This window comes from Chlorocebus sabaeus, chromosome 20, assembly GCF_047675955.1.
Source record: "Chlorocebus sabaeus isolate Y175 chromosome 20, mChlSab1.0.hap1, whole genome shotgun sequence".
In the NCBI taxonomy this organism is placed as follows: domain Eukaryota; kingdom Metazoa; phylum Chordata; class Mammalia; order Primates; family Cercopithecidae; genus Chlorocebus; species Chlorocebus sabaeus.
Genome location: NC_132923.1, coordinates 14434065 through 14450326, shown reverse-complemented (window position 1 = coordinate 14450326; position 16262 = coordinate 14434065). Strand labels below are relative to the sequence as shown.

Below are 16262 nucleotides of genomic sequence, written 5' to 3'. Positions count from 1 at the left end.
CTAGACCACAGTTTTATTTATTTACTTACTTATTTAGAGGTGGGGGTCTTGCTGTGTTGTGCAGGCTGGTCTCGAACTCCTGGGTTCAAGCAATCATCCTGCCTTGGCTTCCCAAAGTGCCGGGATTATAAGTGTAAGCTGCTGTACCTGGCCTGAGACCACAGTTTTACATTAATCATCAAAGTATGAAACATTTCTTGAAAACCTTGCATTTGGAAGGGTGCCTAAACAATACATGTATGCATTAACTTCATTACATACATTTTCTTTGCCTTAATAATCTCATCATTTAAAATCTGAGTTATCTTAAGAGGAAAAAAAGATTGCATTTTTCAGAGGTCATGGTGAGAATAAAGAATCTCATAATAGTATGGGGTATATTAATTTCACAATATTTAAGAAGTAAATTCCTTTTTTTTTTGAGAAGAGAGAAGATGGTGCAAGCCTTAATGGAAAGAAATTCAGAATTACAGGCCCTGAGCCAATATTTAGGAGGGAGAGACTCCCTGATGTCCCAAGTACCCAACTCTAACCAACAAGCTGAAGTTACCTACATTGGCCCCTGCTCTTGGAGAAAAGACTGATCAAGTAAGAACTATAGACTTATATAATTCATGCTGATTCCATTTCCTTTTTACATTTGAGGTGTATGTGTGATAATTTTAAGACCAAAATCTCAGAATATTCTCAGTCCTATTATTGTGATCATAGTTCCTGCATCTTTGTAAGTCCCCCGACTTTTCCAGTTTTTTAGGGTTCAATGCAGATACCTTCCAGAGATGGCAGCACTTCACTGACTGCCAAAGAGGATGCCAGCATACCCAGATCCACATTAGGTAAGTATCAAATTTCATTTCATTAAGGGACTTTGTTTTTCTCTTGTTTTTCCTTCAAGTAATCTCTGTATTAATAGGTTTGGACAAGACTCTTTTCTCTTCCTACCTTAATGGAACAAATAAATGTGGAATTCCTCTGAAAGGCTGAAGAACTGTCCTTACCTTATGTTGAGTCGAGGTTATTGCTTTGGGTTCACAATATGGCCCAGAGAAACTCTTATCTTTATTCTCCTTTTCAGATAGTTTTGCAGGGATTCAGAAATGCAGGAGGTAGTGGTTCCAATCCTGCAGAGTAGGACCATGAGCTGATACCTTTTCCTGGGTATCTTTCAAGTCTGGGGCCACTCAGTGTAACTTGACATCACCTACATTAAACCATTAGGAAGGGTAGGTAGTGTACATTGAGTTATTTGCCAAGCCTAGCCCCATTCAGGGGATGGTTTAGAAAAGTCTTACAAGTAGTCATTCTCTAGTAGGAAAACTTTATACTAATCAAAGAGTAAAAGAATGTTGGATTTGTTTTATTTATTCTTTATTTGCCTTTTTGAAAAGTGTACTTTTCCCTAAAGTTTTTTATTTTTGAAATTTCAAACCTACAGAAAAGTGGCAAAAATAGTACAGTGAATACTCAGACATTTTTATTCAGACTTACCAGTTATTAACATTCTGCCACATTTGCCTTTTTTCTTTCTATTACACACACATTTGTAGTTGTAATGTATTTTCTGAACCATTGGAGAATTTCTTACAGAAATCATGACACTTTATTCCTGAATACTCCAGTAAGTGTTGCTAAGAACAAGGACATTCTCCTATATAGCTACAATATAATTATCACACTCAGGAAATTTAACCTTGGTATAGGCTTAGTATCTAATATACAGTCCACATTCAGAGTTTCTGTTGTCCTGATAATGTTCTGTATGGCTACTTTGGTTTCCCCCAACTCAGGGGTTATGCATTGTGCTTAGTTGTCCTGTCTCTTAGTCTCTGATCTAGAACAATTGTCTAGCTTTTTTCTTTTTTTCTTTAGTGAGATTGGCATTTTTTTTTTTCTTGTTAGCTGGATATATTTCTTTTTTTTTTTTTTTTTTTTTTTGATCACAGAATACTGTTTGCAGTAGAGGAAACTGGCATTGCAGTCTGGTGGTATAATGGCTTGTTCACAGAAACCAGTACCTGTTCATCCTTTAGCGCAAAAAGCCCTAATGGCACGTACCCTATTAAAATTCAGGACATCTCCAATATTATCTCTCTCTGTTTTTCTTTGTCATCTTTTTTTTTTTTTTTTTAAATAAACATTTTCAAGGTTTGTCCAAAAGAAGGCCATATAGGTTCTTGGCTAGCAGAAGACAATTCAGAACAGCTATTGGATACTTGAACTCTCACCTTCTCCAGGCTGGCAGTTGATATCTTATTTCTTTTCCAACTCATTTTTATTAAAAAAATTTTTAAAATGCTCCTACTATCAGTTTTAGAAAATCTCTAAGGGAAACACAACAGTAAGGTGCTGAGGTAAAAAAACACCTGAGGTAGCTTTTTCTGTGTGTTTTTCTCATTAAAAAAATCTGTAAATTTAATGCCCTGGGCCAACAACCTTGATAAATTTCTACTTTCCTCCACATTTTTTTTTAAAGAAAGAAATCATTTTGCTGAATATTGCTGAATTTCACTGTGGATTTTTTTCTTTGTGTGGTTAATTGGTTGGTTTGATGGGTTCCTGTTTTCCTCTTCCAAAACGTGAGGAAAAGTACCATTGACTCTTGTTCTTTTGAGTAACCAAGTGTAAGTTGAGGCTGGTTTGTGTGTTTTGCTTTTGTTCCTTTCGTGTGATGTGATATTCGGAGCACTGCTTTGCCTGGGAGGGGGTGGGGTGCGTAGATACGGGATTGAGATGGAGGGATGAGGGAATTCAAAAGAATGGAGATGGAGAAGAAGGGGAGGGGAGGGAGGGGAGAGATAAACAGAGAGAGACAGAGAATTATATAGCAGTATGCAAAAATCCAGTTTAAAACCTGTGAAGCAGAGAAATGGGTGTATGAGCTAGACAGGCATGAGGAATGACAGAGTTTCCTCTTCAAGGAGACGGTATCCCTTCTGTTGATATACACAGGTGATCCAGAACTGGTGTGAGTGTCCTTCCAACAAGATTTCCCTCTGGGTGAATTTTGTATGGGTGGCCTCAAAGCTCCTCTCCACACTGTGAGACCTCCCAAAGAAAGACTTTATTCTTTAAAGTCTAGAAAAGCCTGCTTTCTCCTTAGAAAGAAAAAATTAATGATTGATTAAAAATTGGAGTTAGTTATTTGATATATTATTTCTAAAATATATTACCGCTGCAGGCACCCTGTGTAACCCACAGACCACATATCTTAACATCTTCCCCTTCTAATATGTACACACATGTACAGAGACGATTTGCCACCAGAAAAGGGTGTGCATGTTGCTTGGCTTTGAACACGTTCACCTATGTTAGTTCAACTAAAAGGGATAGAGTCGTGGGAGTTAAGAAGAGATCCGAATGGATGGTGAAGTGGATGGCTGAAGCCTGCAGAAGCCCTGGGGGGCGAGAGGCGGGCCCTGTGGTTCTGGCAAACCTGGCTGACCTTCCCCACCCCTCCCCGGCCCCTGGGATTCTCGGGGCCTCTGCAGAGTCCCTGGCCGCCTCCACAGACTTCTCATTCCTCAGATGGTCCCGATCTGGCTGGCTGTGTTTGGTCTCATTCTGTCAGGTGTCGGAAGGGCTCTGTTCATCTGTTGTTTTGCTGGTGCCTGTGGGAACCTCAGTTGCTGCGCTGTGAGGCAACTCCCTGAGGGTATTTCTGCTCCTACTGCTTCACCTGTTGTACAGTTTCTCTGATCTTGCGCTGTGCAGTCTGGCTAGCAAAGAAGTATCCGATAATTCCGACCATCACTTCCGCATTTTCATCTGGCTTTTCGTTACGAGGCATGATGACTTCTGCACTGGTTAAGTTCTGCGGTTCATTCATGGTCTTGCCACCTTTGCCAATCACCCGGCCAGCTGTGGAAGAGGGCACTCTGACATGGGCTTCCAGCTTCACTTCTTCTTTGGGGTTAAAGTAGTTTTCTTCTTTCAGTTTCCCAAAGATCCGTCCCTGGGCCTAGAGCCGGGCTTCCGGTGGCCGGGTGATGATGACTATCCTTTCGCTGAGGTCTGGGCCTTTCACAGGGGCGATCTTGATGGAGGCTCCGGCAAATCTCGCCAGCTGTTTGATATGTGCCCCCTTCTTCCCGATGATGGCGCCCACAGCCTGGGTGGGATGAAGAGATTCACAGTCTCCTCCTCTGGATAACTGATGATGCGAGAACGGGCCAAACTGGTGATGGGGGTGCAGGCTGGAGAAGTATCTGGAGTGGGTATTAACAGCCAACATATCATTTTCAAAGGCCTCACGCAGCTTCTTCATAATCTCTATCTCAGCACTGGCACAGGCCTCAACTGTGCCCTTCCCAGTGATGGTTCTTTCCAGGTTGTATATGCTCAAATCCTATAAAGATGAGATTGCTATCTTGATCCCTGTTTCATGTTCAATTTTCTTCAAATTCCTGCCTTCTTTTCCAGTCAGTCTTCCAACCAAGCCATTGTGGGCAAAGATTTTCAGAGGAATCTCTTCGGCTAGTTTGGTCTCATCTGCCTCTTTCTGCCTGATTTCAGGAATCATGCGGCGTGCTTCAGAAGTCCCCCCTGGGGTGACATGGATGGTGACAAGCTTCTCTGCAGCTCCAGAGTTCTCTTTTCTATGGATGTCTACCTGGGACCGGGTCTGCTTAGTGATGTTCTTTATGGTCAAGCCCTCCTTTCCGATGATGGCACCAACAAACTGGGTGGGGACCAGGATCCTCAACAGGAAATCAATCTGTCTAGCCTGAGAAGCACCCCCAGGGGCTGACCTTGCTCCCTGGGGAGAGTAGTCCCCACCCTGGGCTCGCTGAGGGGATGAAGGGGAGCTCACCTCTTCATCCAGGATGTAGGAAATCTTGAAGACGTGGTTCTCACACTGATGCCCGCTTAGCTTCTCCATGTTTATTTTCTTCTCTTGTTGCATGTGTGACATTGACAACAGCGGTTTCTGTGTCCGTGTTGACTTGTTCCACACTCTCCACTGTTCCATATTGAGCCAAAAGTCCATCCAACACCTCCCACTGCAGGCGAGGAGGGATGTTTCAAATCTGAATTTTCCTGCTCCTTAGCTTTTTAGAGACTGAGTAATCAACTTCCACGATTTTCCCATGCAATTCCACTTTACACGAGAGGGTCTTAATGGCTCGGATGGCCCAGTTCTGGTCGGGGTAGTCCACGAAGGCGTAGCCAGACTTGAGCAGGACCTGTCCCATGGGGGGCAGCATCCTCTCCCCAAAGAGCTGCCGGAGGTGGTCAGTGGTGACCATGGGGCTCAGGTTCCCGATGTAAAGCTTGTTCATCATCCATCTCTTCCCCGAGAGCCCGCGGCTTCCCTAGCCTGGTACCCAGCGCACCTCACCTCCTCCGCTGCCCTCATCTCTCCTCCTCCTCCTCCACCACCTCTCCCCGCCCTCCACCTGCCCGCTACCCACTCCCACCCTCAGCCTGGCTCCCCTTACCACTGCAGGCCCAGCCCGCCTGGGGGCAGAGGCCGAGATTGGCATTTTCAAAGAATCCAGGCCAGCTAATATTCCTCAATTTAGCTGTGATTGTTTCCTCATGGTTAGATTTGAGTTAAACATTTTTGGCAGGAATACCATATGGATGACTTCCTTCCTTCCTTCCTTCCTTCTTTACTCCCTTCCTCCTTTCCTCCTTTCCTCCCTTCCTCCCCTCCTCCCTTCCATCTGGCCTGCCTGCCTCCCGGTTTCAAGCCATCTTCCCGCCTCAGTCTCCCAAGTAACTGGGACTACAGGCATGCACCACCATGCCTGACTAGTTTTTTTGTATTTTTTCTTAGAGACAGGGTTTTGCCATGTTGGCCAGGCTGGTCTGGAACTCGTAGCCTCAAGTGATCCACCTACCTCAGCCTCCTAAAGTGCTGGGATTACAAGGGTGAACCACTGCGCCTGGACTGGATGACGTCTTTTTTAGTGCATCACATCAGTGCGTGATAATCAGTTTGTATCATCCTTGGTGGTATTAAATTTAGTCATTTGGTTAAAGTTGTAGCTGTCAAATCTCTCTGTTGTAAAAGGTTTATTTCACCCTTAGTATATAAGTGATCTGCTGGCTGAATTTAAACTATATTGGTAGTTTAAAAATAGTGATTTTCAGGGTTGGGCGCGGTGGCTCATGCCTTTAATCCCAGCACTTTGGGAGACCGAGGTGGGCAAATCACTGGAGCTCAGGAGTTTGAGACCAGCCTGGCCAACGTGGTGAAACCCTGTCTCTACTAAAAAATAAAAAAATTAGTCGGGCTTGGTGGTGCATGCCTATAATCCCAGCTACTCAGGAGGCTGAGGCAGGAGAATTGCTTACCCTGGAAAGCGGAGAGATTCCCCGCCCCACCCCCCGCACTCCAGCCTGGACAACAGAGCAAGACTCAATCTCAAAAAATATATATATATATATATGATTTTCTGTTTGTAAAATTTCTTCTTTGTTTATTTGTGGGTATTATTTGTAAAGAAGAGCTGTCCTTTCCCTATCTCTATACCCCATTTGTTTTTATCAATATGGAGTTTTAAAAATCATTATATTATTGATTTTGGTCGTTATTTCCTTTAATGCTCAAATTAACCCATATTTGGTCATTGGGAGCCTCATCAAGCTTTGCCATATCCCCATCAGTTTTTTTTTTTTTTTTTTTTTTTTTTTTTTTAAGCATAGTTTCATAGTTTCTGGCACAGTAAGATGTTCTATGATTACCTTTTGCTTTACCTGCCTCAGTCCCAGAATCAGCCATTATCCTAAAGAGCTCCCTGGTTCCTTTTGGTGGGTAATGGCATTCAGAAACTGTGATCTGGGCACAAGATGTGTTCATTGCTACATGAATGCCCTTTGCTTCTAGCCCTTTTAAGTGAACAGAGCTAGCAATGAATATTTTTAAGTATATGTGTGTGTAATTATATACATATGAAGATTTGATACTGATTTCTGTAATTCCAATTTAACAATATAGGTTCTTTTTTCCCTCATTTCATATTTGTATCTCTTTGAGAGCCCTGGTTACTTAGAGCATCAATATGTTTCAAAATATTTACACATTTGCAGAATACTGTAATATGCAAAAGTTGTTTCAGAATTGCTACATAAATCCCACCATCAACAATAAATGTATTAAGTAATGTTTAAGATTTTTTTGTAATTCTTTTTATCCTTAGGATATTTTGCACTGACAGTGTTCAGTTAGAGTAGTGAGTTCAAAAATTATTTGGATTAATTTTTTAGTATCTTCTGGGTGGTTTTATTTATTTGCTATATATATTTATTTATTTATATTAGTATTCAATTTTAGACATTCTCTCTCCCATTAATTGTCAAGCTGACTTATACGTTAAAAATTAAACATTTACACAGTTCAAAACTCCACTATATAAAATGATATACTCAGATGTCCCATATTTCCCTATCCCTTCTCTCCTGTTTCCACTCGTCTCCTGAAGGTAATCAGTTTCATTTCTGGGTTATTCTTCCTATATATCTTTGTAAAAATAAGCAAATGAATCATCTGTGTATATGTGATGTATATATGTACATTCTCATTTCCCCTTTTTCCTAATAGAAAACCTACTACCTTAGATGTAAGCACATAGCTTGTTTTACTTAACATATTCTTAGAATCTCAAAGTCACTTCATATAAGTTCATAAAGATCATCCTTATTCTTTATTTACAGCAGTATATAGTGCCATCTGTGAATATGCTTTACTCAATCTTTTCTGTATAGCATCTAGGATGATTGCAATATTTTGCTATTATAAATAATGCTACAAAGAATAACCTGTGTGTATGTTTTCTTTTTTCTTATTATTGGAATGTGTCCCCTGTAAATTACTCAAAGGAGGCAGCAGATATCACATTATGTTAATAGCAATTAAAACTAGTGCTGTATTTTCATCTTAGGAGACTTGGACACAGTTGCAGGGCTGGAAGAAGAACTGAGTAATGCCAAAGCGGAACTTGAACTCATGGCTAAAAAAGAAAGAAAAAGTCAAGTGAGTTTTCTAGTCAAGTCTTAATTTCTAAATCCCTATTATTTTTTCTTTCAAAATAGTTTATATTTAAAAGTATATAATTTTCTAAGTATAATATCTGAGTCCAAATGCCAGGTATGACTTTTTTCTTTTTGGAGAAAAATATGAGTTATTTTATATATACATTATCTCAAAAAGATGCTCCTGTTTTTAGATTGGGACCATTAAAACTTACTAAGTGCTGGAAAACCGTAACCCTCTCTCCCCATTGCTAAATGGAATAAAATAATTGTAAAGGCCGGGTGTGGTGGCTTGTGCCTGTAATCCCAGCACTTTGGGAGGCCGAGGTGGGCAGATCACTTGAGGTCAGGAGTTTGAGACCAGCCTGGCCAATATGACGAAACCTCGTCTCTACTAAAGATACGAAAATTACCTGGGTGTAGTGGCGCCTGTAATCCCAGCTCCTCAGGAGCCTGAGGCAGGAGAATCGCTTGAACCTGGGGAGGCGGAGGTTGCAGTGAGCTGAGATCGTGCCATCACACACCAGCCTGGGCAACAAAGAGCAAAACTCTGCCTCCAAGATAATAATAGTAATAATAATTATTATTATATATTATATAATGTATAATAATAATTATATAATAATATATTATATTAATATATTATTATATATTATATTAATTATGTATAATATGTAATTATTAATATAATATATAAATATATTAATATAATATAATAAGTATAATAATAATAATTATTATTATAAAGCATTAGTGAAAAAAGGGAGTGTTGTGTGATTGCTGCTTAGCGTTATGACATTAGACCCATGAAATTAGTTTTAGAAACATGAAACGAGAAATTTGAGTATAATCAGTGTTTATCAAGTATTCATGTGCAATGTACTGTGCTAGGTATTTAAATTAGCACTAATACTCACAGCTCTACACAAAGTAAGTGGTGTCGACCCAATAATTATAGACGAAGAAGCTGAAACACTGAGTTCTCCTTTAAAATGGGAGTGGAAAATAGTCATGTAATTAATAAATGCCAGAGCTATGATTCAAACTCAAGCCTTTTGTGACTTCCCTTTCTTCCTAAGAAGATTCATTTCCTAGAGCACATTTTTCCCACCTTACGCTTTAACTCTCTCTAGCATAGAGTTCTCATCAATTTTTTTAGAAGAGGCCTTTCAGCCTTAGAGATTCCCTTCCCCCTGCATTTCCTCCACAGCTAGCTGCATACTCAACTATGATGCTGAAGAAATGCTAGGACCACAGCGCAGAGTTACAGACTGAAACTGAAAGCTTGTTTGTTACTATGTTGGCATCTCTTTTAGAAGATCAGTCAGTGTCATGGCTTCCTGAATTCAGTTTAGCTAGCTAGTCCAAATAGCTCCTTAGTTTTTTTCTACCTTTTGCCATAGCTAGATCTATAATATAAAACCTGTGTTTGTATTTGCGATGGAATTATCATATTTTATCTTTTGATTTCATTGCCATATTTCTGCTTACAAACAGACTCATGTTTTATGACTCAATTAGTTTTCAGGATATGAGAATGTGTGGCATTTAAGAAACACCAGTTTTAAAAATCCCCTAGTCTCCCTTTTTGTGGTTTTACCTCAGCTGTTATCTGATTATTCATATCAGATATTTTAGTTTCCACATCCTCTTCCTGTTTTTCTCACATTTATCAAATCCAGAGTAATGTTACTTTTTGGTTCTGTCCTGTTTTCAGGATCATGAAATTGTAATGCCTGTGAATGGGTATTTTGAGTGGGTGATATTTAACTATTGCTAAATTCCTTTAAAGGGTTTCTTTAAAATAACTTGTCCTTACCATAAAGACTGTATGGATATGTGGGATCTACAGGAAAGACATTACAGCCTAGTTTGAATTCCACCTTACAGGCTTTTAAAGATAAAAAAAGAGAACATGACATTGATTTGAAAACTATAAAATAGTATCAAAAGCTTAAGTACTAAGATAGTGGGCTTTTTAAGTCCTAGTACATGCTGATGCATTTTCTTGTTTCTCAGGGTTAACTGTGGCTTCATGTCTCACTGTGCCATTTGCGTGTTGCTTCTTCTCTCTTCTTTTCTCAGTTGCTGCTGATGCTAGAAGGACTAGTAGATGAACGGAGTCGGCTCAATGAGGCCTTACAAGCAGAGAGACAGCTGTATAGCAGTCTGGTGAAGTTCCATGCCCATCCAGAGAGGTAAGAGACTGGCTGTTTTTCCTTTTATTCTTTATTGAAATCTTTATTTCCTTTACTATTGTATTCTTTTTATGCCTTTTATTCTTCATTAAGTGCAGATGCTTATGATACTGAAGAGGGGAGAAAAAGCAGGGACAATTACTGGGGCTACCCACTTTGTCATTTGTTTTATGGATTGCTCTGAGCCTCAGTGTCAAAATCTCAAGTTGGGAATAGTGCCTGTTTCACACAACTATTGCAGAGATTAAATAAGAAGACAGCTTTGGTGTCTGAAACAATGCCTTGCATAGAGTAGCCACTCAATGTATGTTCATTTCTGTGATCCATGTCCTATTAAAAGCTGTTCTATTATAAACATAAGGCTATATATACCCTGTCTCTACTACAAATACAAAAATTAGCTGGACGAGGTATTGTTCACCTGTAGTCCCAGCTACTCAGGAGGCTGAGGCAGAAGAATCACTTGAACCTAGGAGGCAGAGGTTGCAGTGAGCCAAGATCGCACCGCTGCACTCCATCCTGGGCAACAGAGTGAGACTCCATCTCAAAAAAAAAAAAAAAAAAAAAAAAAAGTAAGGCTATAATGGACACTGATATTCATTTTAATATCATCGAAGAAAATATATTAATTGGGATGGCTAAATCATCCTGGGACCACCGATAACTATCATGATGAATATATTTTCTTCTACCTCTTGATTTTTGGTTGCATATATGATACCTCTCCGGATCATTTTATATTCTCTTCATTTATTTTTCTCATTTTGCCTTCCCTACTAGCCCTTTTTACTCTTTTTTCAATTTTTATTATTATTATTATTTTTGCTATTCAGTTTCTTGTAATTTATTGTTGGGCTTTAAAAATGTTTTCTTTCTACCAGGAAAATGAAAGCAGAGGAAAGGTCTGACAGGACCAGTTGATTGTGTTACTTTTTAAAGAACCTCTGGAGCTTTAGTGTTTATGAACCAGATTCCTTTTCAGCACACCATCCCACAGTCAAGTTTGGTAACAAATGAGAAAACAAGTATCTTCAGTAGTGGTTCTACTTGGCTCAGTCTTGCTCCAGTTTATATTTAGTTTGTCCTGGGTTTTAGTTTTTCAGAAACAAGAGCTTTTAGTCAAATAACGAAATATCTCTTGTTTGGGGTATAGATGTGTGAGATAAGTCTTAGAAGCTATAATTTTAGGTGAAATTGGCCCAGAATCTAGCGTAAGGGGCAAGCTTTTAAAAACGGGAGCAGTCTTTACTCATCTATCAGCGGTGAACACAAATGCCACACAGACTACATTCATTTATTGTGTCCTGGAGAACAATTACTTTACAAAGTCGTGTGGCGCAAAGTGGCATTGATGGTTCTTTGGAAGCAAATGTGGACTCACTACAGTTGATGGCTAATCCATTTTCCTTCCATGTGGCATGTTTAATCAGCTCTGAGAGAGACCGAACTCTGCAGGTGGAACTGGAAGGGGCTCAGGTGTTACGCAGTCGGCTAGAAGAAGTTCTTGGAAGAAGCTTGGAGCGCTTAAACAGGCTGGAGACCCTGGCCGCCATTGGAGGTGGGGAACTGGAAAGTGTGCGAATTCATCACAAGCATGCCTACTGAGCACTGGCTGGTCAGACTGCAGCCCAGGATGGAAAACCTTGTTTGCACTAACCAGAAAGATCCTTGTCTGACTTTGACAGAATTAAATGGTGACTTACTAATGATGGAACTGGTACAAGTAGCATCAACTACAAAGTTAAACTCACTTTAGTCTACATGGATCTCACTGTACATGCATATTCCTAAATTGAATGGTGGAGGTTGCAAAATATATTTGCACATTTTAAATCATTCTGTTTTAGTTTTTCCACTTTTATTCATTCTTATCCCTAGCCCCTTCTCATTCCCTCATCCCTTCTGTGGGCCAATAAAGTTTATTCTTCCCCCACTTTCACAATCCATTTCATATGTTCCATATCATATCATAAATGCATGTGTGTGTATTATTTTTGCCTTTCAGTCAACTCCTCTTTGAGTGAGAGCATTTTTTAAATCAAAAGAATGCCTATTTTAAGATGAGAGAGTGGGAAAAAGATTGAGAGTCTATAAGAATGACTTCGTAAAAGTGATATAATCCTTATCAGAAGGTAATCAAAACCAGAGGAGTAGTCTTGTAATAGTAGACTGCAAGTATTGAGAAGGCCAAGTTAAAGAACAGAGGCAAAAGCTGTGAAAGTGATCATAGTAAACTTTTATCTCCAATACTGTCTCAGAGTTGACTGTTGTACACAAGTGAAATTAGATTAGGTACAGATTTAAATTCTATTTAAAATTTGTTCTTTATTGATACCTTTAGGTTTCTTTAAACCAAAGTCATGCTATTTAGTCAGAACATGACTTCCAGAATGGTCTTCCAGAGTCAGAATTCTTTGTCTACAAAGATAATTTCAAATGTAGTATCCCTTTTTACATTCAGTGTTTCACCAAATAACTCATTATAGCCAAAGGAGGGTATTGCATCTTCCATTTGTGGCACTAGATAGGGTCCTAAGTTTTTCACTATTTAGTATGTATACATTTCTCCATATAAAAAGAAGTAATCAGCTTCAGGCTTTGAAGTGTTTGAATAGTTTAAAAAGAAATGTTACAGATGTATGTTTATAGCTTTAATCATTATCTCAATGCTTTCTTGTGGCAACATGACAGGTATAAGGAGAGGGGCACTGGAGATTGTATTTCTGATGTCTTGACAGTCAAGAGTGTGAAAAATAACCAAGATTGCTTTGCAGCTTTGTGGGTTCAACATCATGAATTTGTTTTTATTTCCTCTGGTTTTAAGTTTCCTAGGTTAGATGCTGAGGTTTCAGTTACTTTAAACATGGAATTGGGGAACAGCTTTGTAGCATAATAAATGTGACCGAATACCCTTTCTAAACTAAGTGGGGCACAATGATTTTTTTCCTTCCATTATTTTTTACATGACATTTTAGTTCTTTCACATGTTGACATGGCTTGTATTACATTCTAAATTTCATCTGTTTCTCTAACTTTAGCTGTGTCTATAACAGGTAGAGCGTCAGTCAAACTAGAGTGGACAGGGAGAAAATGTTCTACTGGGGAAGCACTCTGGAATCTTCTGATTAAGTAATTTGCAAAAGATTGATAGCCATAAGCCTTACTCTTAATGGATCTGCCATTTCAGTTTCAATGCCTTTTGCGGAAAAAGGAGTGTCATTTAAGGAAGGAGATAGGAAATGTAGGCAGATCCATCCACTTTTCTTAGTCTCCCAGTTTTAAGAAACCATTTCTTGCACAAAATGTTTTGTAACTTTCCAGAAGTAAAGAGGAAGGTAATGGAGTGTAGAAATGCCAACCCATCAAAGACTAGTTTGTCGTGTCATTACAACAAGGCGTTTAGGGAACGTCTTTCCTTAATTTTACTAATAGACCAAGGAAGCCTTCTGAGTCTGCTACTAACATTTGGCTCTAGGTGATTCTTTGTTTCTAATGGCTCATAGTGATTACAGTTTATGTTAATAATCACTTCTACTTCTGTCAACCTCCAGCAAGAGTAGATTGATAGAAGGATAAATTAAAAGTCTGATCTTAATCTCATAAGTGTGACTAAAATATGGCACTAACTTTTTCTTGTCTAGATAGCTGGAATGAGGCTTACAAACAGTTATCTGGAGAGAGCTTGCTGGTCTAACAACTTTGGGTGTTGGACACATCCATTTAGTAATATTTAGCATGATATAATATTCCATTTTCTCTTCAGGAGCACAGACTCTTTCTCATACTGGATTATTCTACCTTTGACAGTCATTTTTCAACATGACTCAATTTTAGATAAAGCATTGTGTGCTTATAGAACCTTCTGCTTGAGTAAAAATAATCTTCAAATAAAAATAATGAAGTAGAAACAAGATAGGGGGCACCAAGATGGCCGAATAGGAACAGCTCCAGCCTCCAGCTCCCAGCGTGAGTGACACAGAAGACGGGTGATTTCTGCATTTCCAACTGAGGTACTGGGTTCATCTCACTGGGGCGTGTCTGACAGTCAGTACAGGACAGTGGGTGCAGTCCAACGAGTGAGAGCTGAAGCAGGGGGAGTCACTACCTCACCCAGGAAGTGCAAGGGAAACGGTGACACACAACACCTGGAAAATTAGGTCACTCCCACCATAATACTGTGCTTCTCCAAGGGTCTTAGCAAACGGCACACCAGGAGATTGTATCCCGCGCCTGGCTGGGAGCACGGAGCCTCCCTCATTGCTAGCACAGCAGTCTAAGATCTAACCACAAGGCGGCAGCGAGGCTGGGGGAGGGGCACCCACCATTGCTGAGACTTAAGTAGGTAAACAAAGCACCTAGGAAGCTCGAAGTGGGTGGAGCCCACTACAGCTCAAGGAGGCCTGCCTGCCTCCGGGGACAGGGTATAGTAAACAAAAAGCAGCAGAAACCTCTGCAGATGTAAATGGCCCTGTCTGCCAGCTTTGAAGAGAGTAGTGATTCTCCTAGCACGGAGGTTGAGATCTTAGAATGGACAGACTGCCTGATCAAGTGGGTCCCTGACCCCCAAGTAGTCTAACTGGGAGAGCCTAACTAGGAGTAGCCTAACTGGAGTGGACCTCAAGCAAACTCCAAGAGACCTGCAGCTGAGGGTCCTGACTGTTAGAAGGAAAACTAACAAACAGAAAAGACATCCACACCAAAACCCCATCTGTACATCACCATCATCAAAGACCAAAGGTAGACAGAACCACACAGATAGGGAAAAAGCAATGCAGAAAAGCTGAAAATTCAAAAAATCAGAGCACCTCTCCCCCTCCAAAGGAACGCAGCTCCTTGCCAGCAATGGAACAAAGCTGGATGGAGAATGACTTTGACGAGTTGAGAGAAGAAGGCTTCAGTTGATCAAACTTCTCAGAGCTAAAGGAGGCACTACAAACCCGGAGCAAAGAAACTAAAAACCTTGAAAAAAGATTTGATGGATGGATAACTAGAATAACCAATGCAGAGAAGTCCATAAACGACCTGACAGAGATGAAAACCATGACACGAGAACTACGTGACAAATGCAAAAGCTTCAGTAACCGACCCAATCAACTGGAAGAAAGAGTATCAGTGATTGAAGATCAAATGAATGAAATGAAGTGAGAAGAGAAGTATAGAGAAAAAAGAGTGAAAAGAATGAGCAAAGCCTCCAAGAAATATGGGATTATGTGAAAAGGCCAAATCTATGTCTGATTAGTGTACCTGAAAGTGACGGGGAGAATGCAACCCAGTTGGAAAACACTCTGCAAGATATTATCCAGGATAACTTCCCCAACCTAGCAAGGAAGGCCAACATTCAAATTCAGGAAATACAGAGAACGCCACAAAGATACTCCTCGAGAGGAGCAACTCCAAGACACATAATTGTCAGATTCACCAAAGTTGAAATGAAGGAAAAAATGTTAAGGGCAGCCAGAGAGAAAGGCCGGGTTACACACGAAGGGAAGCCCATCAGACTAACAGCAGATCTCTCAGCAGAAACTCTACAAGCCAGAAGAGAGTGGGGGCCAATATTCAACATTCTTAAAGAAAAGAATTTTCAACCCAGAATTTCATATCCAGCCAAACTAAGTTTCATCATAATAATCCTTTACAGACAAGCAAATGCTTAGAGGTTTTGTCACCACCAGGCCTGCCCTACAAGAGCTCCTGAAGGAAGCACTAAACATGGAAAGGAACAACCAGTACCAGCCATTGCAAAAACATGTCAAAATGTAAAGTCCATTGATGCTAGGAAGAAACTGCATCAACTAGCGAGCAAAATAACCAGCTAATATCATAATGGCAGGATCAAGTTCACACATAACAATTTTTTATTTTTTATTTTTTTTTTTTTTTTGAGACGGAGTCTTGCTCTGTCGCCCAGGCTGGAGTGTAGTGGCCGGATCTCTGCTCACTGCAAGCTCTGCCTCCCGGGTTTATGCCATTCTCCTGCCTCAGCCTCCCGAGTGACTGGGACTACAGGCGCCCACCACCTCGGCCCGGCTAGTTTTTTGTATTTTTTAGTAGAGACGGGGTTTCACCGTGTTAGCCAGGATGGTCTCA

At 40.2% G+C, this 16262-nt stretch overlaps 1 protein-coding gene and 1 pseudogene across 5 annotated transcripts in view; one reads left to right on the top strand and one right to left on the bottom strand.

Moving 5' to 3' along the window:
* The window catches only part of PDE4DIP (phosphodiesterase 4D interacting protein), a 30749-nt gene extending 14687 nt beyond the window's left edge, over positions 1-16062 (top strand). For 2 of the 5 annotated variants that reach the window (XM_073008431.1, XM_073008430.1), the window contains 5 exons: positions 428-588; positions 747-836; positions 7887-7978; positions 10063-10175; positions 11606-16062. In XM_073008431.1, the coding sequence (XP_072864532.1) occupies positions 761-836; positions 7887-7978; positions 10063-10175; positions 11606-11780 (456 nt within the window). In that variant the 5' untranslated portion in view covers positions 428-588; positions 747-760 and the 3' untranslated portion in view covers positions 11781-16062. The remainder of the gene's footprint in view (positions 1-427; positions 589-746; positions 837-7886; positions 7979-10062; positions 10176-11605) is intronic. The other 3 variants (XR_012089962.1, XR_012089961.1, XR_012089963.1) reach the window with 3 other exon arrangements.
* On the bottom strand, positions 3419-6255 carry LOC103247252 (insulin-like growth factor 2 mRNA-binding protein 2 pseudogene; annotated as a pseudogene).
* Positions 16063-16262: the final 200 nt, after the last annotated feature.